At 41.5% G+C, this 27881-nt stretch overlaps 2 protein-coding genes across 2 annotated transcripts in view; one reads left to right on the top strand and one right to left on the bottom strand.

Moving 5' to 3' along the window:
• The first annotated feature begins 674 nt into the window (after nucleotides 1–674).
• On the top strand, nucleotides 675–8682 carry LOC124003345 (twist-related protein 2-like). Its single transcript, XM_046311514.1, has 2 exons — nucleotides 675–1993; nucleotides 7370–8682. Exon 1 carries the CDS (start codon nucleotides 1019–1021, stop codon nucleotides 1622–1624), a length of 606 nt encoding a protein of 201 aa, XP_046167470.1. The 5' UTR covers nucleotides 675–1018; the 3' UTR covers nucleotides 1625–1993; nucleotides 7370–8682.
• A 4234-nt stretch (nucleotides 8683–12916) lies between these two features.
• Nucleotides 12917–27881, bottom strand: part of LOC124002381 (histone deacetylase 7-like) — a gene marked incomplete at its 5' end in the record, with an annotated part of 29154 nt that continues 14189 nt past the window's right edge. Inside the window, 5 exon segments of the mRNA XM_046309747.1 lie at nucleotides 12917–14737; nucleotides 16928–17081; nucleotides 18516–18600; nucleotides 19659–19792; nucleotides 22700–22818. Coding sequence (XP_046165703.1) covers nucleotides 14692–14737; nucleotides 16928–17081; nucleotides 18516–18600; nucleotides 19659–19792; nucleotides 22700–22818 — 538 coding nt within the window.

Raw genomic sequence — 27881 nt, 5'->3', positions numbered from 1 at the left:
GGCACTGAGGAGTGACCCTTGGCTCGAGAGATGTGTTTTTATAGTATCATGTGATAGATATTAACTATGGCACACACATATTAGGGAGATCACTTTGACATACTTAATAAATAATAAATACTTAATCCTATATCTTTATATAGAAAACTGTGGTCCTGGAGATATCATGCATCAAATGTTTTCAGTGTAAACTTAGTTTTAGGTATTACATCGACTTAATCTTCACATACCAAAGCATTCACATGTCAGCATATTCATGCAGTACTAACACAATGGCTTTTATCGTCCCCCTTAATCAACAAAGAAAATGTTTCATGTCTTAGAAGTTGAAGAGCATCACAGACCTATGAGTCTCAAAGCATGTAATTAATTGATGAGAAGAGAGACAAGAGACAAACAGACAAGCGGGTGCAGGAGAAAGCCAGGAGTGCTCCAGCCGCAGAAATCTGGAACCTATAAAGACGTGGACAACTTCAGCAGCTTTTAACAAGGCCTCTCGCAATTGGCTGAGAAGGCTACTTACCCCCTTTTAAGCCATCCACCAACCTCAAGCTCACTTCCTGCTTCCAAACCACACCCAAAGAAGCCGGTGCTGTCCAATCGCAGCTGCCCGCAGGCCCAGAGTATGCGGGCGAGTATAAAGGGACAGGAGTTAGCCCAGCAAAGCAGATGGTTTGTTGTTGTTCTGCATGCAGGTTGAGGAGATGGGAAACTGTAGGTGAGGAATTCAGCAGAGACACAGGGAGAGACAGAAGTTTTGACTGGGAGTAAAGCCAAAACCTATGGATCTTCAACAGATTGCAGATTAGAAACGTGAAGTGTATCGGCCTCATTCTTCTTGGTTTCACTGGAGGAAGAAGACTTCTAGGCCTTTGACTCTCTATCAGAACTTCCTGGGATAACGGTTGTCCCACACGGCTATCTGAAGAAGAGAAAAGACAGGGAAAGAGAGAAATAAAGTGCAAAAACCACCCTGCCTCGGAAGGGGAAGAAGGACGGTGGTCCTAAGAGGGAGGAGATGCGCGAGGAGGTTTCCTGCGCCAACTCCCCCGAGGGGGGGCTGGGGGCCAGCGAGGAGGAGCTGGAGAGGGGCTCCAAGAAGAGCGGGCAAACAGGGGGCCGAAAGCGGGTGCCGTACCACAAGAAAGACAATCTGGGTCGGGTCGAGGAGAGGGCCATTGTCAGCGGGAGCCCCAACAGCCTGGTTCCGTCGGGGCCCAAGCGGCAGAAGAAGCAACAGAACTCCCCCATGGCGGTGGTGTGTGTGGCCCCTTCCTCGCTGGGCTCCAGCGGCCTCGGCTTAGGTTCGGGCGGCGAGCCCTTCGAGGACCTGCACACCCAGCGAGTGATCGCCAACGTGCGCGAGCGCCAGCGTACGCAGTCGCTGAATGACGCCTTCGCCTCGCTGCGTAAGATCATTCCCACGCTGCCGTCGGACAAGCTGAGCAAGATTCAGATCCTGAAGCTAGCGTCGCGCTACATCGACTTCCTCTACCAGGTACTGCAGAGTGATGAGATGGACGCCAAGCTGGCCAGCTGCAACTACTTGGCCCACGAACGGCTCAGCTATGCCTTTTCCGTCTGGAGGATGGAGGGCGCCTGGGCCATGTCAGCCAGCCACTAGTGTCCCCTATCTGTCCTGCTCTACCCGTCCTGTTCTGTCCTAACCCCACTATCTCTGTCCTCCACCTAAGCCACTATCTCTGCCCCCTCTTGTAACCCCTAACCCTCTATCGATGTAACCCCTAAAGCCACCATCTCTGTCCTCTTTTAAGCCATTATCTCTGCCCCTCCTTCTAACCACAACCCAGAGTCACTGTTCACTTCCCAACCTTTTTACCCATTCTGTCCCAATGTGTCACTCACCTATCCACTGCCCCATCACTCCCACCATACCCGTTCACCATTCGACCTTGCCCCTCCCCTTCCGCCTCAAATGCCCCCTGACAATGTAGCCCCTAACTCCACAAGCGTCTACGGTGCACCCCTGCTGGTATGTATAAAAAGAAAACACACACACACACACCCACACACACACATGGCCAAACAGCCAGGTCTGTGGTTTCCCAAAAGTATCTTAAGTATATTGTTAAAACCTTGGCAGGAGCATCGTTGAATCTGTGCGCTGTTATTCTTTTCAGATTTACCATGAGGTTATTCCTTGATGTTTTTTTTAATGAACATGAATGACAACAATGATGAGAGCATATGTGTTATCATTCAATACACCGGTTAGAAAAGGGGACACATCTGACATATTTGTGCATCGATGTAATGTAAATATGCCTTCTCTAATTACATTTAACCAACCAAGTGGCCCTTGGGGTGATTCACAATGCAGGATCGTTAGCAAGCTAACCTTAGTAAACATTGCCAAACAAATGAGGATTTCCGACTCCAGCATGTTTAGAAAAGCGAGTTTTCTGTGATGTTCAGGCATTGATTTGCATCTTCCTCTAAGGAAGGCTGTTTTTATTTGTTTTGATTCAAGTTTAGTTACATTAAATGGTAAGTGGGAATGAGTAGGAAATAGTGCATGTTGTTTTTAATTTAATATGGCAAAATGTGCTCAATAGGTAAAAAGGTACAGCCTAATCCTAACCGATCAGTGGGTAAATGTATTTGATAAATGTCACCTGTCCACTGCAGTTGTGCGTGAGTGCATGCACATCTCTGTAGGTGTTGGTAACTATTGTATAACTTTTAAAAAATGTATACTTTTTTTTAACATCGTAAAAATGAACAACATGGTTCAAACAAAATGACGAATTATGAAATAAGAGTATTTGCATACTAGTCTAAATGACAAATTATAACACCTAGTAATGTGGGATCATAATTACAATATAGAATATTACATTTGCGTTCTAATTTTTATTTCAACATATGGTGTGCAGTTTGACAATTTTGACAAGATGACAAACATTTAAAAAAAAACTATTTTATTAAATGATCAAATATCAAATGATTTATATACAGTAATTATAGTATAATAATTGTCTCCTTTTATCATTGATAATACATTCTATCAAATTGGCTAAACATTAAAACAATAATATTTAAGTTACACAAATATTGTTGCTACGAAATGGCGTATTTCATGAAAAAAGCATTTTAATGAAAGATGTTACTGTAATATGTAACAGATTAGCATAACACTGAATCATTTTACACTTTTGGCATAAATATTTACCTATCTGTCTTGGTGTACTCTTAAGATAAGAAAAGAGAATGTCTGACTATAATGTTCTGTTTTACATAATAAATACCAGTAGCCCACTAGCTGAAAATCTAATTATTGTTATAGTGACAATATAACACTTTAATTCCGCAAATATATATATATATATATATATATATATATATATATATATATATATATATATATATATATATATATATATATATAAAATATCATATAACATTTTCAACAACGAAAAATTGTTAAGTACATCAATGATCGTTGAATGTGTTCATTTTTGTTTTTTACCATGGACTCAGTCTTAACAAAATTGTTGTACTTTTAAAGTATTTTTATCCAGAGCCTTATCTAACATACCTCAGGCAGACTAGACCAGAGGAAACAGAAACCGGGATCCTGCACAGGTATATCAGGCAAAATAAAGAGAGGGAAAGGGAAGGAAAGAGAAAAGGCAGATCTCCGTCCCTCTCTCTCTCTCCTTTTCTCCCCTGCAGCCTTGCCCTTTCTCCTCCAGGATCTTGTATCCAGTGTCGTGCAATCAGGCCCTGCCGGGTCCCAGACAAGCAGGAACCTTTAGATTGGAAACAGTTGTGAGGCATTAGGAAGGTGTATGTGCCAAGGGAGAGTTTGATGGTGTGTGTGCGCGCGAGCCAATGTATATATGGTGTGTGTGTGTGTGTGTGTGTGTGTGTGTGTGTGTGTGTGTGTGTGTGTGTGTGTGTGTGTGTGTGTGTGTGTGTGTGTGTGTGTGTGTGTGTGTGTGTGTGTGTGTGGGTGAGCGTGTGTGCTTGTTTACGTGGAGTTTTGGTGTGTTTGTGTTTCACTGTGTGTAGCCTATACACTGGTATGTGTGTACTTGTGTGTTTACATGTGCATGTCTGTGTGTGTGTGTGTGTGTGTGTGTGTGTGTGTGTGTGTGTGTGTGTGTGTGTGTGTGTGTGTGTGTGTGTGTGTGTGTGTGTGTGTGTGTGTGTGTGTGTGTGTGTGTGTGTGTGTGTGTGTGTATACATACATGTGCGTGAGCGCATGCCATTTCTTCGATATCATCTGACCTTGTTATCTGCCTTTCCTCTCAGTCTCTTGAAGAATCACAAAGTAAACTTTGCGGAATTGGCGGACACTCACTCTTCTGAACGGAGATAAGAAGCTACAAGATAAGCGTTAATTAAAAGATAATAAGACGAGTGTGGGCCAACTGAAAGGCCTATCAGATAACCAGGAAGACAGGATGAAAAGGGAGCGGTAGGAAAGAATGACGAGCCACAGCAAGGATGATGCGGTGCAGAGAGCAGGGGGTAATCCATCAGAAGCCAAAACTGTTGGTAAATCCGTCAAAAACCAAACTCATGTAAACCTGGACGAGGCTGTCAAAGGGAGAGTAGCACAGGAAAGGCAAAGCTTTAGAGCAAGAACCCTCAATGTAACCCCTAACCCTAATCCTAACCCAGCGTTTCCCAAACTCGGTCCTGGGGACCCCAAGGGGTGCATGCTTTGGTTGTTGCCCTCACACTACACAGCTGATTCAAATAATCCAAGCTTGATGATGAGTTCATTATTTGAATCAGTTGTGTAATGGTGCCCTAACTCCTAACCCTAACCTTAAGTATAACTCTAACCTTAATTATAACCCTAACCTTAATTGTAACCCTAAACCCTAACCCTTAAATAGCCGTTTTCCTTGTGGGGACCAGCGAAATGTCCCCACTTTTCAGAATTGCCCTTGTTTTACTATCCTTGTGAGGACTTCTGGTCCATGTGCAGTCTCCAGGTGTTCCCCTTACATTACTATTACAATCCTCAATGGCCTCAAACGCCAGACTTTGAGAGTTCAACCACTGTGGTTGGAACCCCGAACCCGACACATGGATGAGAATGTCCTTGAAGAGAAGCATAGTCATTACCTACTGTTCTGCATTCTAACATTATCCACTCACCTGTGGACAGTTAAATGAACTGAAATGGACAACTGAAATGGACAGTGTCAGTATAAGGAAGACCTAAAATGGTTGTAATTGATTCTGCGTTTAACATATCGGGGACAAAAAAGAATGAAGTGGGAAAAAAAATAGAAATTCCTTCCTAAACGAAACGCGTATTTGTGTACGTTCACAGTATGCTCCCAGTGTGTGCACGAAGCATATTTTTTTGTGTGCAGCAAGTGTTCGGATAAGCTGTGTGTTTATGTGAGTGGTGCATCTTGGGTGCATTTGTGTGGCTATTTTATGAGGATGTGCGTGTTGTTGGTTGCATGTGTGTGTAGCATGTGGTGTGTATTTAAGCGGATATGCGTGTTACTGGCTGTATGCATGTGTGTATATGTGTGTAAAAATGTGGATCTGTGTTTTGCTGGGTGTGTGTGTGTGTGTGTGTGTGTGTGTGTGTGTGTGTGTGTGTGTGTGTGTGTGTGTGTGTGTGTGTGTGTGTGTGTGTGTGTGTGTGTGTGTGTGTGTGTGTGTGTGTGTGTGTGTGTGTGTGTGTGTGTGTGTGTGTGTGTGTGTGTGTGTGTGTGTGTGTGTGTAGCTGTGATTTAGAATAGACTGCTGTGTTTAACCTGGCAACAACACGCAGTGCTCCACTCTGTTTATCCTCCAATTAAAGGGCTGTCACTGTTCTTCCCCCTGCCAGAACCTCTGGCTCTGCATGTGTATGAGTTGGTTGCAGTTCCTTTGGACTGATCTTGGACCAGTCCAAAGTAACATGTGCATGTGTTTTGGGGTTTCCATTTTCACGTTGGATCTGATCTCAAACCAGCTGTTATAGGTCCTCTGCGGCACATCTGCTTTTTTTAAGAGCTTCAGAGTCTTGCAAACAGGCCGGCGGTTCCAAGAGTTGTGGGCTTCTGATACTCATCTTTATTTTTAGAGGTTTGAACTTTGAGCTGATGCTAGAGCAGGTGCTGTGTGGATGGATGGATGTGTGTGCATGGGCTGGGCTGTTCCAACAGCTGTAGTGCGTATGTAGTGTACGTAGTGCGCCCCTGAGTTATACACTTTGGGCTTGACACGTATGCAGGAGCAGAGCACAAACCAAGTGGGAGTGTGTAGAAACAATAGGCCAAGTTAAGATATTGGTCTAATGCAAAGGGAGGTATGATATAGTTCTCAATCTATTATCAATACAGTGTTACAGTCCATGTCAGGCAATAGGCAACAAAACAATATACATTATCCATGTGTTAAAGGTATAGCTCAGCGAAATGGCATATTTAGATAGGAAACGCATATCTAAATGACGCAATATCACCGAACTATCCCTTTTAAGTTGTTGTACACACAGGTTTAACATGAGTAGGCCTCTGCCTTAGAGGCGTTGCAGATGAGGTCAATGCGGCGTAGGAAGACTAAAATGCTGCTATGCAAAGTGTGTGTGCATGTTTGTGTCTAAAGCTGCATCAGTTGCTCCTTTGTAAATCAGCCGCACTTAACTTTTCATTTTGGGAGAAAGGGAGATACACAAATGCCAAGGAGGCTCGACAGGACAGCTATTGTTACTCTGCCCAAATGCAGGCAGAAGAATGGGATCTACTGTACTTTTGTTCAAAGTGCCGCTAAGATCACACAACTTGTTATTTGCTGCTGTAGCGTACCCCCTTTTGGTATACCGAGAAAACAAGTCATTCCTGGCAATTAGTGCATTAGGACGTAAGCACAGCCATCTGAAAGAGGACACCCACAAACACACATGCTTACTGGACAGCTTTCTCTCTCTTGTCTTTGTCCCTCTTCCCTTTCTCTCTTATCTTTCTCTCTCAGCATGAAAAGAAACACTGTAATTACAGACAATTGGGAACACTCCAGATGGAATATTTACTTGTTAAACAAGAGAAATAGCAGAAGTTTAGCGATGTTGGCTTTTTTTTTTTTTACACTATGTGAGAAGAATTAGCTTTGTTTGCCGGTTTATGTGTTTGTTTGGGACAACGACTTGCACGCACGACACATTAACGACTTCTCTGCGGATTTTCGCTCTCAGATATTATTTTCCTATACCGACAAAATGTACACATCCATGTCGGTTTCTTCAGTAAAAACATTATTTATTTTTTTCAAATAAGTTTTTTTGCATCAGGCTGTGTGGTTGAATTAGGCTGAGATATGAGGTATAAAACGCTAAAACCAAGATAGAAACTGTTGTTGACGCAGTATATGTTTCTTTCTCTTTTTTTAGGAAGGACGCCAAAATGGATGGACTCATCTCCCTCTCTTTAAAAGGTCTGTTCCTGTCGAACCAGTAGTTCCCCCCCGCTATACCCTTATCTCCCCTTCTTTGGAAGCCCTGCCACACAGACATGGGCATTGGACCGGACACATGCTTCGGTTTAAGGACAGATATCCAGTCGACTCTCCTTTTGCAGCCTGACAGACAGTATGATAATGCCAACATACAGTATGTGACAAACTTCGGAACTGAAGTGAGGAGGATACGTAAGGGTCACATGATGAACTTTCTGTACGTTAAAAAACGTCCAACGCATCGGCCCTGTCCCTGTCCCTTTATGCCACTTCAAAAGACTCTTTAAAAGAGGAAGATTCTTTGACCACTGAGATGACTTATGATCGTGATAATTGCAGTGATGATCGTCATAAGGATGCCAGAGTAATCGATAGCTGGTGGTCCCAGCCCAACGAATGTTTACAGCAAAGATGCTCATAAGCTTTAAGGCTTTTCAACCTCAAATGTATAGGTAGGAAAAGCCAAAGAAGCCTGACGCACATTTTCAGCAGTTGTATAAACTAACCGGCTTGATTTCTGTTGCCTTGTACATGTTTTTCTCTGTGTTGCATTATTTCCCTTCACAGCGAATGGATTTAGCATGTGCATATGCATATTACATTATAAGGACTTTATATTAGAGTAATTAAGCAATAATCTATGCAGGCAACCTGTAATACATGAGTAATGCACACAGTTTTGTAGCACAGATTATGGATAGATTAGACATAGACATAGTGGATAGATTCCACTAAAGTCTTTCTGATATATTGTTACTTGTCTGTAGGATGTAAGTATGAAAAAACGTAATATGCAAAACAACAATGAAATAGTACATTACATAAAGAGTAACAGATAATATTTTGTTGTACTTTGTGCAAGTGACGGTCGAGTAGTTTTAAATGCAAGACGAGAGGAACATATAGTTTGAATATTGTAAGTTTAGTAATTCCTCAGGATTTCTCTTTAAGATTGCGCATAGTACTTACTGCAATACCCTATCAGTAAATGTATTAAGAATGGAAAACAGTGCCATGTACTTTTTAAAAACATTTGATAAATTCAGATTTTGTGCAACTGGGTATTGTTAGGTCACGGCAATGTTATCTGATATACTGTCGCCAGAAAATGTAGTTTGTCAATATTTTTTCATCCTAATGCTCAGCTGTGGTTCTCTTAGATTTTTTTTTTGTCTCCAGCTTTTCATTACATGAGCTCCTGTGGAAAATAATAATAAATGCTGTTTTAATAAAATACCACTGAAATAAGTCTGGAAAAAGCCCATTTTCAAAGACACGTTGCACCTTTCTGTCTCGTAGAAACTTGTCTAACACTGTGCACATATTGAGAGTCTAGTATGCATAACAAAGAGTACATGGATACACACGACAATGTCTTATATGTTATATCTTATAAAACAAGATACAAAAGAAGTGGATAGCAATACCCTTTGTATTTGGACACAGCAAGGCAGGATCCAAGATTTTTGTCAAAATGTGTTACATTACCAAGTCATGTGTTTTTACATTACCGAAATAGCTGAGTGCTTGGTGTCCAGTAAAATTGGTGTCCAGTAAAATTGGTGTCCAGTAAAATTGGTGTCCAGTAAAAAACAAATTGGTGTCCAGTAATATATTGCCCAATATTTCAAACATTATTGAAAGGATACAAAATATACACTTCAGAAAAAAACTACGTTGAAAACTTGAATTACCCTTTTATTGAGGAAAACAGTTTATAGAAAAAAATATGGAAAAAAAACAAACAAAACACAACATTATTTTTTACTGTACAAGTACAAACCAATAAAGACAAACAGTGAGAAGAAAATCCCTATCTAATCTCTACTTGGCTTGTTTTCGAAATTAAGATTCAGTTCAATAAAGCATCCTTTCTATAGGTTTGTCAGTATAATTCAAAGCACAGGATGTCTGTATTTTGGTCTCAGTAGCTATCGACAACATCAATAACCAACCACTCAGAGGAAGAGCAATAATTCATATTAAGACAATGAAAGGGATTGTTGATTCTCAAAAAATAGAATTACATTTACAGAACACAAATATTCTCAGAAGAATTTAATTAAACCGGAAATAAACCACAATAAAATATGAAATAGGACCTTTCAGAAAAAGATATCAAGAATGTATTTGTGGTGGCCATTTTGTTCTACTTGATCATAGGTAAATGTATTATTTCATTCTCAATGATGTCATTTTCATATGGTCTATGTCATTAATATCATACATATATTGCAGGGTCTTGTCAAGTACACTCTTTAAAAAAAGGTCCTATCTAGAACCTAAAAAGGCTGTCCCCATAGGAGAAGTCTTTGAAGAAACCTTTTTGGTTTCAGGTAGAACCTTTTTGGGTTCCATGTAGAACCATTTCGACAGAGGGTCCTACATTGAACCCAAACGGGTTCTACCTGGAACCAAAACGGGTTCTGTCTGGAATCAAAAAAAGTGATCCTATGGGGACAACCGAATAACCCTTTTGGTACCCTTTTTCTAAGAGTGTACGGTCTTGGTTGTATAATGTATATTATACAGCACCATTATAAACTATAACATGATAGTTGAAATTAACCTGTAGCACCATCAGATTTTCATAAAACACAATACATAAGCACAGCACTGCAAAGGAATTAAAAGGGCAACATAGAAATCTATTACATCATTATCTCATGGAAAGGACCAACAAGAAATGTAAGCAGTTTTTAATCCTTCTTTGGTGATATTTAGCTGCAAAATCTCTGTTTAGATACAATTACTATCAGGAATTCACAAGAATCTTTGAAGTTATGCTCAGAGGCCCTACCAGTCCACGACTGGCATAATGTTCCCATAAGACTTTTCGGCTTTTATTTCTCTCAACCTGTGTCCAATTGTTCTACATGGAAAGTCAATGAGCTCAACAAGCTAACTCCGACGGCTAAATGCTAACTGTCCAACAGAACTTTGGTCCAGGAACAAAAATCATTGACTGTTTTTGTAAATAGAGTGGTTTCAGATGTGAACAAATCCTCGTTCACCTGTCTTTTAGATTTGTAGAAAAGCAAGTATCAAGAAATACAGCCTATAGATATATATAAAATAGAGCAGGCATGTCAATCAATCCACATGTTAAAACACTGGTCTTTGTGAAATCACAACAGAACAACAAATTTAAAAAAAAGGCATCGCCAGAGTGGAATACACCTAAAGAATAGGTCATTTTAATAAAGCACAATTCCAATACTTAAGACATCGTAAGTGCATTTCTTTCTTGTGAGTCCGGTGTTGTCTACATACAACTTTTAAGTGCCATCCGTAGTTAAACAACTCATTTATAGTAACTGATCTGAAGTCCATTCAACTGTTTTAATAATCTGCGTTAAACCCAGCACCATTATTATCATATATACTTTTTAAACTTTATGTTAACCCTCGCAAGCTGCCAGCCCAGACAGCATACCAATCTGTGTCCTCAGTGCATAACAGACCAGCTGGCTGGAGTGTTTACAGACATATTCAACCACTCGCTATCCAAGTCTGTTGTCCCCACTTGCTTCAAGATGTCCACCATTGTTCCTGTACCCAAGCAAGCTAAGATAACTGAACTAAATGACTATCGCCCCATAACACTCACCTCTGTCATCATGAAGTATTTTGAGAGTCTCGTCAAGGACCATATCACTTCCACCTTATCCGACACCCGAGACCAATTACAATTTGCATACCACCCTAAAAAGTTCCACGGATGATGCGATCACCGTTGCACTGCACACCGCCCTGTCCCACGTGAACAAGAGGAATACCTATGTGAGAATGTTGTTTATCTCTGCTTTCAACACCATAGTGCCCTCCAAGAGAATAACCTCCCACTCAATGTAAAAAAACAAAGGAGCTGATCGTGGACTATAAGAGACAGAAGAGGGAGCACACCTCCATTCACATCGACGGGGCTGCATTTGAGAGGGTCAAAAGCTTTGAGAGGGTCAAACATTTTTTGGCATGCACATCACTGAGGACCTGCAATGGTCCCACCACACCGACACCATAGTGAGGAAGGCGCAACCGCGCCTCTTCAATCTCAGGCGGCTGAAGAAAATCAGCATTTCTACAGATACACCATTGAGAGCATTCTGTCGCGGTGCATAACCGCCTGGTATGACACCTGCACCGCCCTCAACTCCATGGCTCTCCAGAGGTTGATGCAGTCAGCCCAACGCATAACCAGAGCCACGCTGTCTGCACTCCAGGACATTTACAACACTCAGTATCAAAGGAAGGCCAAAGAGATCATCAAGGACTTCAGCCACCTGAGCCACGGTCTGTTCACTCTGCTATCTAACAGACAGAGACAGTACCGAGAGTCTGAAAAACAGCTTCTATCACCAGGCCATCAGACTGTTGAACAGCCATCACTAGCCGGCTACCTGCCCGGTAATCTACCCTGCACCTTGAGACTAATGCCCCATGTACAGTGCATTCGGGAAACTATTTAGACCGCTTGACTTTTTCCACATTTTATTGCGTTACAGCCTTATCCTAAAATTGATTAAATAAACATTTCCCTCATCAATCTACACACAATATCCCATAATGACAAAGCGGGGAAAAAAGTTGTTTATCATTTTTTTGCAAATGTATTAAAACAACAACAAAAAATACCTTATTTACATAAGTATTCAGACCCTTTGCTATATGAGACTCGAAATTGAGCCCTGTTTCCATTGATCATCCTTGATGTTTCTACTTGTTCGGATTCCACCTGTGGTAAATTCAATTGGAGCTCTGACAGAGCTCCAGAGTTCCTCTGTGGAGATGGGAGAACCTTCCAGAAAGACAACCATCTCTGCAACACTCCACCAATCAGGCCTTTATGGTAGAGTGGCCAGACGAAAGCTACTCCTCAGTAAAAGGCACATGACAGCCTGCTTGGAGTTTGCCAAAAGGCACCTAAAGGACTCTCAGACCATGAGAAACAAGATTCTCTGGTCTGACTAAACAAAGATTGAACTCTTTGACCTGAATGCCAATTGTCAAGTCTGGAGGAAACCTGGCATCATCCCTACAGTAAAGAATGGTGGCAGCATCATGCTGGGGGGGGGGTTCTTCAGTGGCAGGGACTGGGAGACTAATCAGGATCGAGGGAAAGATGAACAGAGCAAAGTACAGAGAGATCCTTGATGAAAACCTGCTCCAGAGTGCTCAGGACCTCAGACTGGGGTGAAGGTTCACCTTCTAACAGGACAACGACCCTAAGCACACAGCCAAGACAACAAAGAGGTGGCTTCGTGACAAGTCTCTGAATGTCTTTGAGTGGCCGGACTTGAACCTGATCGAACATCTCTGGAGAGACCTGAAGATAGCTGTGCAGTGACGCTTCCCATCCAACCTGACATAGCTTGAGAGGATCTGCAGAGAAGAATGGGAGAAACTCCCCAAATACAGGTGTGGCAAGATGGTAGTGTCAAACCCAAGAAGACTCAAGGATTTAATCACTGACAAATGTGCTTCAACAAAGTACTGAGTAAAGGGTCTGAAAACGTATTTAAATGTGATATTTCAGTTAGTTTTTTAAAAATACATTTGCAAAAATGTCTAAACTGTTTTTGATTCGTCATTATGGGATATTGTGTGTTCTCGTTCTGTCATTTCTTTATTTCTTGTTTTGATTATTTGTATATTTGTATTGTATTTGTATGACATTCTACTGCACTGTTGGAGCTAGTCAAATCAAATGTTATTGGTCACATACACATATTTAGAAGATGTTATTGTGGCTGTAGTGAATAAGCATTTCACTGCACCTGTTATAACACCTGCAAATCTGTGTACGTGACCAATACATTTTGATTTGATTTTGACATCCATAAACATTTATTTTGTGTGTGGTCAAGCATTGAGTAGGACTTCTCCGTACAGTATGGCGGTGCGTGTAATTGGCTGAAACAGCTTTGGAACGTTTGAGCCGACTGTCTGTGTTTCCTGATTGAATTGTCTCACTGATCATATGATTCATTCCTAATAACAACTGCTGTCTGAAAGGGAGTGTTAAAAAGGTCTTACCTTCACTTTGCATGTTTTTCTGTCCTATAGAAGGAAAACAACTATAAAAACCTATCAGGGCCATGCTCAGACCTTTCAGGGGGCAGGTGCTCCCCCCCCCCCAAAAAAATGGCACTTATTATACCACCAACCAAAAGGCCACTTTGGAGACTGGAAGGGAAAAGGGGCATATGCTTTACACAGGTATCTGTGCACCTGAATCATAGGGTTCGTTATGTGATGATAAAAAAAATATGACCATTATGTATTGACATTTGCAATACAATATGCAATCGATAAAACTTACAATAATTCAATCAGCTTAAAAACACAAGTATGATCATTCATATGTTTTTTTTTAATCACCAATCCCAGGAGAGCTTCAATGGGGTCTATACTGTCATTCTCTCCTTGGTTCACATGACAAAATGCACAGTGCAAAAAAGGTCTGAACAAAATTCTCAGTCTCCTCTCTCTTTTTCTTCATTTTGTTGGCGACGCATAAATACGAATGACATCATCGGAACGAGATGCGTTTTAGGTGTCCCCTGGTGAGTGTCCAATGTCTGTTTTCCTTCATAGTGACTTCCTGTGGGGACGTGGGACAACTTCCTACTTCCTTTTGTGATTCGGCCTGGCCATGCTCCGCGGTAACCTGTGACCAAGGCAACAAAAAGTTGTCCTTTTCCCCAGAGAGACTCTGTTTACAGCCAGCTGTCTAGCTGGTCTTTGTCAAGTCACTTCATGATACAAGTCAAGTCGTAACCTCCTCAGTGGTGTTTGAAAGCGGTTTGGAGTAAGGGTGTACATTTCACCCTTCCAGTTTCTGCTCAGGTCTGGTGCTCCTCTCCTTCTGTGTCCTCACAATTCGCAATGTTACATGGTAATGGAGGAGTAACACACCCGGAAAGGCACGGAGTGGCATGCCAAGAACACAAGTGTTCATTGTCCTTCCTCTTGGTCCCTGTTAATGGGATGTCTTCTCAGTGTGTGGTTGAGTTGCGGTCGAAGCAGGCGAGTGGTCTTAGTAAGGCCAGTAGTACTGTGTTCCCGATGAGGTGTAGGAGTATGTGAGGCGTACACTAGTCAGTTTGACTATTGAGGTCAGAATGTGGTCCGTATAGTGACAACTGGAGGCAGTGGATTCTGGTCAAGTGAAGCAGCGCCGAGTGGATGACAGTGGATGACAGTGGAGGACAGTGTGTTTGTCTGTGTGATAGGTTTATCAGAAAGTGCACTTGTCTACATGGAGTCACAGTCCCCCTCCATGAGTTCATCTCTGTGTGTCCTGAATAGCAGGGAGAGAGGAGAAAATAGATGTATATGGCATGCTGGTGTATAGCCTATTGTACTAGTACAGCGTTAAATGTTGTATGTTTCCACAGGATACAGATGTTGCAAATAGTTCTAGAGAATACAGATGCAAGTACCTTTAAGCAAATAGATGTGATTCATATGTTTGAAGACAACACCTGTTTGAATCGGGTTTTAAAAGGGAGAGAGGTGGCGGTGTCAATGTTGTGTCGTTTGTCAGGGCGTGGTATAGCTAATGGGCAAACGGAATGCTATACCTTGAGAAATATGAATGTGTTTTTGTTTTCCCACACTCTCTTCCATAGAAATTAGAACACTAATTGATTTATCTTCTGGTTCAAAAGTCTAGGGATTAGTGTTGGAAAATAGCACTAATCAAAAGCAGTATGTTGATATGCAGCTGACAGCTGAGGGCCTAATATTTGAAATGTAGTAAAGCGATGTTTTAATTGAATACATATTTTTTTTGAAAGGGGTGGTCCACTGATGATTTTCCTTTCAGTCCAGGAAAGACAATGCTAGGCAGAGGCTGCTGAGGCTGCTGAGAGTAACTAAATAACCTACATTTGCACTTAGGTCAAAAAAACAAGCCCACATTTGAATTTGGATTGAACCATCCCTTTAACTATAATTTCATGTCATCACACTTCACTTCATATTTCATGATATTATATTGATATCATATGTGACTACAGGGTGTCAGTGATGTTACCTGTCTGTTTGGACGTCTTGAGTGAACCATCCCTTTTAATATCATTTCACGTTATCACTTCACATGATATTATATTATCTTGAAATTATATGAGATGACATTGTGTCAGTGGTGTTACGACATGTTGTCAGTGCTGTTACTACATGTTGTCAGTGCTGTTACTACATGTTGTCAGTGCTGTTACTACATGGTGTCAGTGCTGTTACTACATGTTGCCAGTGCTGTTACTACATGTTGTCAGTGCTGTTACTACATGGTGTCAGTGCTGTTACTACATGTTGTCAGTGCTGTTACTACATGTTGTCCGTGCTGTTACTACATGTTGTCCGTGCTGTTACTACATGTTGTCCGTGCTGTTACTACATGTTGCCAGTGCTGTTACTACATGGTGTCAGTGCTGTTACTACATGTAGCCAGTGCTGTTACTACATGTTGTCAGTGCTGTTACTACATGTTGTCAGTACTGTTACTACATGTTGTCAGTGCTGTTACTACATGTTGTCCGTGCTGTTACTACATGTTGACAGTGCTGTTAATACATGTTGTCAGTGCTGTTACTACATGTTGTCCGTGCTGTTACTACATGTTGTCAGTGCTGTTACTACATGTTGTCAGTGCTGTTACTACATGTTGTCCGTGCTGTTACTACATGTTGTCAGTGCTGTTACTACATGGTGTCAGTGTTTTTGTTGGCCTGGTCTTGTTTGATGTTTTTAGAATGCAGAGTTTTTAAAACACCATTATGATTATTATTTTGGTGAGATCGATGCGTTTCTCTAGTGATAAATCAGAACAAAACCGAACTGTGTGATGTAGTAGGGAGTTCTAGTTTCTAAGTGGCCAATATTCTACATCATTTTGAAAGTGTGGCAATTAACTATAATGACCACAATCCATTGTGCACCTACTTGTCCGGTCTGTGTGGCACACGGAGAAGGAGAGAAGAACACGCGACCGAGAGGGAAAGAAAGCATTTGTCTCACAAGGTATCTCTACCTAAAACGACATGACCTAAGTGACTGATAGTTGGTATTCAGCAGTCATTAAAGTATGCCTTATTAACCTTGAAGAACTACTAAAATAGTGATTTTGTCAGACAGCATAGGCAGCAGCTCTATAGAGATGAGATGATGACTTGGAATTAAATAGTAAAGTCATCAAATAAAAGAAATGTAATTTTACACAACAACTGACATATTTGACTCCAGTCAAGTCATATGAATAAAGGATGGTTAATAAGCGTTAACGGGCAGTCACTACCATCATGGGACTGTTATTGTTTTATGCTGTGTTCAGAACCACATAATGCACAGTGCATTTAATGTCCACTTTAAAAAAAAAAAATACGAAATCGACAACTGTGACTTTTTCAAATAAATGATCAAACTAAAGACGAACCGAGCTAAAAAAAAAAAAGAAAAAGCACAAATCGCTCAGCACTAGTACTGTTACCTGTCTGTGGTGAGGCTAGCCATGGAGAGAGAGGCCATGGCGGACACTGTGTTGTTGTGGTCCTCTGAGTTCCGTCTCAGACTCTGTCCCTGGGCTTGCAGGTAGGACTGATCCACCGTGTGGGCCACTGCCCTCAACGACCGCCAGTACTCACCTGGATAGAGAGGGAGAGAAATAGAGAGCAAGAGTGAGAGAGATGGAGAGAGAGAGAGGGCAAGAGAGGGTGAGAGAGTTTTTTGGGGGGGGTTTCATGTTGCCTCCGTGGCGAGTACTGTCTTTGAAATGTGTGAACTGTATTCTATTAAGCAATATTGCAGCTACAGTAATACTTGTCTGTGTGTGGTCGGAATAGAGGATCAATACGGCCATTTTAATTCAGCATATCACAAGAACACACATTATGCCACATTCACATGCCATCAATCCCATCTGCAGAACAAGCTTGATTTATACAATATTTTGAGTTCTAACATTAGCATAAATCAATATGGGTTCATACTTCTCATCTTCTCAAGCTCTTTTAGTTTAGGACATGCGTGTGTCTCTTGACACATGGCGGAAGGAAAATAAATCATTGGATATTTGTGTGTTGAAGAGCCTTGGTGTGTGTGATGTGTGTGTAAGAGAGAGAGAGAGAGGGGGCCATAGTGTGTTTGTGTGTGTGCACGCATGTGTGTGTTCCCAGTATTCACCACACATATATTTCACCCTCTGCCTAAATGAAGGGGCTTAACATTCTTGTGGCTTTGCAAATATTTTGTATTAATCTAATTGGATTGGGATAACATTTGTGCGCAATCAAGAGGGGATGTTGTGAAGGTCGTGTGCCAAAGAAGTGTTTGAAGTTAATTGGAGCCAGGAAGGCTCTCTCTATGTGTGTGTGTGTGTGTGTGTGTGTGTGTGTGTGTGTGTGTGTGTGTGTGTGTGTGTGTGTGTGTGTGTGTGTGTGTGTGTGTGTGTGTGTGTGTGTGTGTGTGTGTGTGTGTGTGTGTGTGTGTGTGTGTGTGTGTGTGTGAGAGAGAGAGAGAGAGAGAGAGAGAGAGAGAGAGAGAGAGAGAGAGAGAGAGAGAGAGAGAGAAGAGAGAGAGATGAGAGGGAAGGAAAGAATGAGAAGGAAGGAGGGATGAAGGCAGGAGAAAGGGATGGATGGAGAGTGAGGTGGTCAGAGAGAGAAATGACAGCAAGATAGATGGGGAGAGGAGGTATTATAGATATAGAGGGATAAAATAAATAGAATGACCGAGGCTGGAGTGGTAGAGATGGAAGAGATGTGGGACAGAGTGGACGGAACAAGAGAGGTGCACAGGGAAGGCTGGAAGAAAAACAACGAGAGAGAGGGACGTGCAGAGTAAGAGAAGTAAAGGAAGACCGAGAGAAAAGAAGATGGGCAGAGAGGGAGAGAAAGAGAAGTGAAGATAAAAACACAGCAAGCGAGAGACTGAGATGGTGTAAGAAAGAGAGAGAGAGACTGAGATAGAGGGAAGATACTCTCGAGTGAAAGACAGATTGGCAGAGGGAAGAGTGGTGAAGACAGTAAGACAATGATCCTGAGAGAGAAAGTAGATAGTGTTTATCATCAGATGTTTACCCTGGGCCTGTATGACTCGCTGTAGAGAGAGGACAGCGTTGCGACAGGGTCTCCTCTCCAGAACAGCTTGAGACAGGGGCTCCACCTGGAAGGGAACACACACAGAGGAAGACAGGGGGGACGTCAAACATTGGAGTAAAACATCACACACACAGAGACAGGCTCTCGAACACACATACACGTAGCACACACACACATACACACACAAAAGCGGTGGGTGTGATGTACTAAAGTGAAAGACCTTATATCCCTCTAAGGACATATTATGCCTCCCCTGCCAACAGGTGTGTTGCTGGCACTGCATGGCAAGAGCAAAAGCCTGAACCCACAACAGGGTAAGACTACCCAACACTGCCCTAGACAATAATATAAGGTCAGCAATGTTCTGTTTTCCCTAATGGTTATGGTTAGGATTTAGGGAGGGGTAAGATCTGCCTAAGGGGCAACATCCTCCCGCAGGGTAAAGGCATCAGCACCTTTCAGTTCAGCTGGCAGCTAGCCAAATTTGGCTAGACGAACCGAAAGAGTGTGCTCGCATACTGCCCTTAAAAGACATTCACTTGAAAAACAAGAAAAAAATGGCAATTAGTACTCTTTGGCCATTTTGAGAAGCCGTAGCCTCTTTCTCAAAATAGTCAGAATTAATTTACGATAACTCAAGGTATCTATCATTCATTTTGACGATTTTTGCAGACGAGATCTTAGTCGCACAATTTTACATCTGACTAAGATTGGTGCAGCATTTCTCAATGAAAACGTGCATAGAAACGAGTCGAATAAAAACGTTGAATGAAACCAAAGACTTTATTGAAGAATCCCTACAGTTGACCATTCACAGACGAAAGGGCGTACACTTCGACTCTTGAACTTTAGCTGGCCTCGAGAAAAAATGTGGTGTCCCCGAACAGCCCCCCAAAAAAAACCTTTACCCGAAGTCCAAAACTAACAGAAACGTCACAAAATGTCATCACAATGTATGCACGAACTCTTCTGAACTGTTCAGCTGGGAAGCACATGAATGCCTTAAGACTACCCATCACTGCCCTAGATGCTGATCGAAGGTCAGCATTGTGTTTTTCCCACTTATGGCTCGGGATCGAATTTACAGAGGGTTAAGCTGTTCTTAGATCTGTGTCTACTGACCTGAGTGCCCAGCAGGATGCGGACGCAGGCCTCCGACGCATCGCAGATGGCCGTGAGGTCGTGACCCCCCTCCAGGGCCATGACAACCCGGCCCCCCGCCAGCCCCATCAGCTGATGTGTCAGGAAGCCAAAACCTGAGGGAGAGATACATTTATACACTTTATTAGAATTCACACATTAAAATGAAAAGGATGAAAACATTCCAAAGGTCACAGATGCATGGATAAAATTGTTGATACAAAAAGCCCCTTCTCCATATTGCCAAGCACACACACAGGATGTGTGAGAACCCTGAGGAAAAGAGCTGTAATGCTGAAATGTGCTGTTTTTTTTTAAAGGTACAGTGCCTTCAGAAGGTTCTGTATTCACACCCCTTGACTTTTTCCACATTTTGTTGTGTTACAGCCTGAATTTCAAATGTATTCCATTGAGATTGTATGTCACTGGCCTACACACAATACCACATAAGTGGAGTTATGTTTTTACACATTTTTACGAATGAATAAAAAATGAAAAGCTGAAATGTCTTGAGTCAATAAGCATTCAACCCCTTTGCTATGTCAAGCCTAAATAAGTAATGGAGTAAAAAGGTGCTTATCAAGTCATATAATAAGTTGCATGGACTCTGTGCAACAATAGTGTTTAACATGATTTTTGAATAACTAGGTCATCTACAGTATGTACCCCACACATACAATTATCTGTACGGTCCCTCGGTCGAGCAGTGAATTTCAAACACAGATTCAACCACAAAGACCAGGGCAGTTTTCCAATGCCTCTCAAAAGAAGGGCACCGATTGGTAGATGGGTAAAAAAAAAAAAAAAAGAAATGTAATAGTCCTTTGAGCATGGTGAAGTTATTGATTACACTTTGATGGTGTATCAATACAACCAGTCACTACAAAGTAACAGGAGTCCTTCCTAACGCCTTTGCCGGAAAAGAAAGGAAACCGCTCAGTGATTTCACCATGAAGCCGATGGTGATTTTAAAACAGTTACAGTATAAGGGCTGTGATAGGAGAAAACTGAGGATGGATCAACAACATTGTAGTCACTCCACAATACTAACCTAATTGACAGAGTGAAACAAAGGATGCCTGAACACAATAAAAAATGTTCTTAAACATGTGTCCTGTTTCCGACATGGCACTAAAGTAATATTGCAAAAAATGTGGCAAAGCAATTCACTTTTTGTCCTGAATACAAAGTGTTATGTTTTGGGGAAATCCAATACAACACATTATTAAGTACCACTCTCCATATTTTCAAGCATTGTGGTGGCTGCATCAAGTTATGGATATGCTTGTAATCATTAAGGACTGGGGAGTTTTTCGGGATAAAAAAAGAAACGGAATGAAGATAAGCACAGGCAAATTCCTAAAGAAAAACCCAGTTCAGTCTGCTTTCCACCATACACTGGGAAATGAATTCAATTTTCAGCAGGACAATAACCTAAAACACAAGGCCAAATCTACACTGGAGTTGCTTACCAAGAAGTGTGAATGTTTTTGAGTGGCCTTGTTACAGTTTTGACTTAAATCTGCTAAAAGATCTATGGCAACACTTTAAAATGGCTGTCTAGCAATGATTAACAATCATTTTAACAGAAGTAAAAAAAAAAAAAAATTGTACAATCCAGGTGTGCAAAGCTTTTCAGTGACTTACCCATAAAGATGCACAGCTGTAATTGCTGACTAAGGTGATTCTAACATGTATTGACTCAGAGGTAAATGAGATATTTCTTTATTTCATTTTCTATAAATTTGCTCAAATTTTTCAAACAAGTTTTCACTTTGTCATTATGGGGTATTGTGTGAGATACATGGCATAAGTCAAGGGGTATGAATACTTTCTGAAGACACTGTATACCACTTGATTTATTCCACCTTTTGTGTTAGAGCTTGAATTCAAAATGGATCAAATATTTTTTTTTTCTCACTTGTCTACACACAATACCCGATAATTACAAAGTGAAAACTTGACTTACTCCACATTTTGTTGTGTTACAGCCTGAATTCAAAATGGATAAAATCTCATTTTTTCCTCACCCATCTCCACACAATGCCCCATAATGACAAAGTGAAAACTTGTTTTTACAAAGTAGACTCAGCGATATGACATCATCATACACAGTGGGGCGACTTCCTGCTCACAGACATAAACATCAAATCAGCCAAGACTGACACTGTTGGCTCTTTGTCAGGAACAAATACAGACGAAACTACTGAATAAACCCTGTGAAATAAAGAACCGTCTGATCGACGAAGTAGAACTCTTAAGATAGTGAGGATGAGGTAGAAATAGGTTGCTCTTAGAACAGTTTAGAAGGTTCATTTCAACCTGTAAGATCCATAGAAGGTAGAGTAAGGTATTAATTTCCCTTCACAATCACATTTTCACTGTATTTTATATCTATTTGAATCAAGCCGTTTTGGATTGGCTGAGCTAAAACCAATGGTGAACCAGTAAATACAGCTAACTTGATTCTTATTGTGCCAGCTAAAAGGGAAAGGTTTGAAAATAAACCATCTGAATGATTGGTATTTAAATTCCCACAGGTGATGAAACTCATTTGAATAAAAGTAATAATAGAGAACAATTTGAGTACTTTGCTACATCAATCCTTTTGATTTGCTTTGACATGGGAAAACACCAAGGAATCAAAGATGGCTGCCAACATGTGATTATTGAACACTACTTTAAACTAACTGTAGCATAGGCTACTCAATTTGAGCAAGTTTATTTTACCACGGTCACATTTCTGACTCCCCTAACTCTCTAGCTATAAATATACTGTATGTACTGTAAAAAAAACATAAAGCATTGTTATAAAGTAGTTAGATATTAGGAGAGGATTAGTATTTACAAAAACACTTCCATTAAGTCTCAACTATGCTTGTCAACTACAAGAAAAATGTCATAATGTGTGATCGCATGAACTGTTGAGTGTGTGTGTGTGTGCGTACGCTTCAACGTCTATTTGCATGCGTGTCCCTGCATGTGATTCAGTGAGGAACTGACGAGGTGTTTCGTGAGCTTACACTTGGCCGACACTTTGTAGCCCCCCAGCGGCGCCGGATGTCCCTTGACGGCATCGAAACCAGATGAGACCAGCACCATGTCAGGAGAGAACTCGTGGGCAATCGGCATCACCACAGTCCTGGAGACATACAGGAGAGAGAAATCAGACCATTTGAACCCCATTGACAGGAACGAGTCGTTCCAGTCTTCAACGCCGTTGTAGGTCAAGCACTCAAACTAGTACGTTTTCCGAAATCGTCTCAAAATAATTTAAAACAGCTTAGCTCATGAGGCGTAGTAAATGTGCTTATAATGCAAGGTATTCATAGAAAGTGTCACAAAGATAGTAGTTAGATATTAGGAGAGGATGTATCCACGTGAGAAACACATTTCTGAGCCTGTGTGACAGACGAATGTAGTTGCTAGCAAGAGCTTAACACGATTCTTCAGGGTCACAAGAGAAAAACATACTATATGTGACTTTGACCCTTTAACTGACTGTACATTTCACACCAGGCTTGGGCAGTATACAGTTGAAGTCAGAAGTTTACATACACTTAGGTTGGAGTCATTAAAGCTAATTTTTCAACCACTCCACAATTTTCAAAACTAGAGTTTTGGCAAGTCGGTTAGAACATCTACTTTGTGCATGACACAAGTAATTTTCCAACAAGTGTTTACAGACATTATTTAACTTATAATTCACTGTATCACAATTCCAGTGGGTCATAAGTTTACATGCACTAAGTTGAATGTGCCTATAAACAGCTTGGAAATTTCCAGAACATTATGTCATGGGTTTAGAAGCTTCTGATAGGCTAATTGATATCATTTGAGGCTAAATGATATCATTTGAGTCAATTGGAGGTGTATCTGTGCATGTACTTCAAGGCCTACCTTCAAACTCAGTGCCTCTTTGCTTGACATCATAGGAAAATCAAAAGAAATCAGAAAAACAATTGTAGACCTCCACAAGTCTGATTCTTCCTTGGGAGCAATTTCTAAACGCCTGAAGGTACCATGTTCATCTGTACAAACAATAGTACGCAAGTATAAACACCATGGGACCATGCAGCCGTCATACCGCTCAGAATGGAGACGTGTTCTGTCTCCTAGAGAAGAACGTACTTTGGAGTGAAAAGTGTAAATCAATCCCAGAACAACAGTAACCTTGTGAAGATGCTGGAGGATACAGGTACAAAAGTATCTATATCCACAGTAAAACGAGTCCTATATCGACATAACCTAAAAGGCTGCTCAGCAAGGAAGAAGCCACTGCTCCAAAACCGCCTTTAAAAAAGCCAGACTATGGTTTGCAACTGCACAAAGGGACAAAGATCGTACTTTCTGGTCTGTCTTCTGGTCTGATGAAACAAAAATAGAACTGTTTGGCCATAATGACCATCGTTCTGTTTGGAGGAAAAAGGGGGAGGCTTGCAAGCAGAAGAACACCATCCCAACCGTGAAGCACGGGGGTGGCAGCATCATGTTGTGGGGGGTGCTTTACTGCAGGAGGGACTGGTGCACTTCACAAAATAGATGGCATCATGAGGTAGGAAAATGATGTGGATATTTTGAAGCAACATCTCAAGACATCAGTCAAGAAGTTAAAGCTTGGTCGCAAATGGGTCTTCCAAATGGACAATGACCCCAAGCATACTTCCAAAGTTGTTTGACACAAATTAAACCATTTAAAGGCAATGCTACCAAATACTAATTGAGTGTATGTAAACTTCTGACCCACTGGGAATGTGATGAAAGAATGAAAAGCTGAAATAAATCATTCTCTCTACTATTATTCTGATATTTCACATTCTTAAAATAAAGTGGTGATCCTAACTGACCGAAGACAGAGAATTTTTACTAGGATTAAATGTCAGGAATTGTGAAAAACTGAGTTTAACCGTATTTGGCTAAGGTGTATGTAAACGTCCGACTTCAACTGTACCATATATACTCTATACCGGGGTATTTGGCAATAGCCATGGGACAGTTTTTCAATATCGTCAATACCGTTGTAACTATTTCCTTGAAGTTTTTCAATACATTTGAATATTTATAGCTATTTTTTAAGTAAATACCTGCAGTCAACTTGTGCAATTCATTAGGAGATGAAGCAGATCACATTCTTATTTCACCTGTCACATTATTATTAGTATTATTAATTTACGTTATGAAGCGTACTTAGTTCACCAGCACAGTTGAGCCGGTCACATGTTTGTTTGTAAATAGCACAATGGGAGAAAGCGGGAGCAGATGAGTAAAGCTGTGTCACATGGGGTCATGTTTTATATTGAAAGTCAACTGTGTTTTTCTGCTTCAATAGAGTGATCAGGGACATGGAACTATAGTCTATAGTTTTCCTTCACAGAAAATATGTTACATAATATAGCTTCATTTTCATCAGCTGACAAAAGAAGTGCAATGCTATTTAGCTAGCTACCACACAAGTAGATGAGCTTACAATGAAAAAGCAAGGTCTTTTTTTTGTTGTCAAAAACTATGCATGGCCTTCATATGTCTAATGTTTAAGCTTGTCATAGAAAGAATGTAGCCAGCTACATTTTATTTAGCATTTTACCAGAGAAAAATAGGCTGGCTACACTGAGAAAAGTACAGGAGAAAAGAAGCTACACATCAGTCTGAGCATCCGAGTTTAGAAGTGCAGCTGAAGCACAAAATGAGTCTGATGCCGAGCAGAAATGACAATGAGAAGCATTTCAGATCTGTGTTTACAAAACACAGCAAACTATTTCTCATGCGTTTTATATATTTTTTCTGGCGTGAAAAACGCAGAATGTGTTATTTGTTAACATGACCCTTAGTTTAACTTGCTATCTAGGTACGTAGCTGAGTTAATACGGTGACGGGGCATCCTATTGTGTTAGTTTCTGACGTGTTTGAGAAGGCAAAGTTGCTATCTTGATTTCCTTGACTTTTATCCTCCTCTCCCTTCTCTGCCTGTCTGTTTGTTTCTCTGGTGCCCCCTTGTGTACTAAACCGGTAATACCGTAAATCCCGAGATGAAAGAAGGACGGTATGACGATATGAAAATCTGGATACCGCCCAACCCTATTTCACACCCTAGCCTCTCATGACACACAAAACACGCTGTGCTTTATTGCTTACTGTATATGACATGCTCTTGAAGAGTAAAGCAGGATGTAACATTTTTGGTTGGGAGAGATGTACAATATGTGTATGACCACATGACAAGGCAATTCACAAATAAATCACTGACTACCAAGTCACATTTGGGTAACATTTTGTAGAGACATGGTCAAATTAAACCCCATGTTCCACAGATCTAACTTGGTCCCAGATCAGTTTGTGCGGTCTTGCCAACACCTATGGTCATTGCGAAACAGCACAAATAAATCCAGAACCAGGCTACCATTGATCAGTCCAACTGTCTGAACCGTTTCAACAAACTCCTAGGTAACATACCCATTGTGACACAATGTCCCGAGTGGTGCAGCGGTCTAAAGCACTGCATCTCAGTGCTAGAGGCGTCCCTACCGACACCCTGGTTTGAATCCAGGCTGTGTCCAAACTGGCTGTGATTGGGAGTCCCCTAGGGCGGCGCACAATTGGCCCAGCGTCGGCCGGGGTAGGCCGTCATTGTTTAAAATAATTTGTTCTTAACTGCGTAGTTAAATAAAGGTTAATATATATATATATATTACATTTTTTTATTAAAAGTAGATGACATTTGAAATGCTAACCACATGGTGCTCTAACTCCAGCCTCACATAATAGATGTACAAACATTACATCAAGTTGCACAGATACCATGTAGCCGAATGATAGTTACACATCATTTACATATATCTCTGTTTGATAACATTTCATGTGAAAACACAGTCACTAAATTTCATTAAAAAGAACATTTGGCCTCTTCCTTGAAATGTAATAATTGTTTTATGTATCTTATATGCAGTTGCAAGTAATACTTGAGTACCTGCTAGGATACATTCTGGTTACTGTGGTTACCAAAGTAGTTAAAGTTGCCCTTGTTGGCATGTAGTTTATGTAAAGTGCTACCAAACAGATGAAAACCATCAGGACCAAGAGAGAGTGATGTCCAGAGGGGAGTATTTGTCGATGATGCCAGCACAGACTCTCTATTTTCATCTTCTGGGACCACTTCCTTGTTCTTCTCCACCTCCTCCTCTTCCCTTCTTCCTCTTCCTCCCATTGCTGCTGCCGCTAGTGATTTAAGCTAGCACACACTGCCCATGCTGTGATTCCTCTCGCTACCTCTTTCTCTCCCCCGCCATCTCCTTCTCTCTTTCTCTCTCCATCCCCCCCTCTGTCAACCCCTCCGTCCCTGCCTCCTCCTCTCTCCTTCCACCTTCTCTCTTCCTCTCTCTTTCTGTCCCTCCCCTCCTGCCCCTCTCTCTCTTCCCCTCCCTCCTTCTCTCTCCCCTCTCTCTCTCTCTCTCTCTCTCTCTCTCTCTCTCTCTCTCTCTCTCTCTCTCTCTCTCTCTCTCTCTCTCTCTCTCTCTCTCTCTCTCTCTCTCTCTCTCTCTCTCTCTCCGGCCGCCAGTTCAAAGCGTTTCGGCGGGCGGCTGGTTCCCATTAGGGGCTCGTCCCTCTTCTCACGTCACTGACAGCCAGCCATCTGGTATCCATTGGGCTTAATTACGCCGTCTTTGGATTCCCTAACAATGCACCCCTCCCACGCCCCCCTCCATTTTTCCCCGCCATGCACTACCAGACCCTGCAGCCCGTGTTGTGGGGGTGCACCTCCTCATACACGCACATGAATGTACATGCACGTGTACACACAGAAATACATACAGACGTGCATGCACACATATACACGCAGATACACATGGTTGTGCACACCCGCACACAACCACACCAACAAACACACACACTTCCTCTTCAAAGCACACTCACAAGTACGACCCCCCTCCCACCAAGCTTAACAAAAATCCACCAGGCTATATCAACCTCCACCCATAAAAAAACACTACCTCATCAGATTCTAACCCCTGCCACTGACCCCCTACGCCCCCACATACAGCCCCTTTACCTGACCCTCCTGCCTAGTACCACATACACACAGCACGTTTTACCCCCAACTCCAAAGGAATCCACCAGATTATACCAAAATCCCCCCAAACCACTTCAAATCCTTTTCAACCAGAATCTACCCCTTCCCCTTTGACACACGCTATTTACCCCCCCTCACAC

The sequence above is a fragment of the Oncorhynchus gorbuscha genome, linkage group LG18 (assembly GCF_021184085.1).
Source record: "Oncorhynchus gorbuscha isolate QuinsamMale2020 ecotype Even-year linkage group LG18, OgorEven_v1.0, whole genome shotgun sequence".
NCBI lineage: Eukaryota > Metazoa > Chordata > Actinopteri > Salmoniformes > Salmonidae > Oncorhynchus > Oncorhynchus gorbuscha.
The sequence above is the reverse complement of the archived record's forward strand: the minus strand, read 5'-3'. Positions and strand labels throughout refer to the sequence as shown.

What these genes read in the sequence shown, in the direction of transcription:
- LOC124003345 (XM_046311514.1), top strand. Translation starts at nt 1,019, where the DNA reads ATGCGCGAGGAGGTTTCCTGCGCCAACTCCCCCGAGGGGGGGCTGGGG.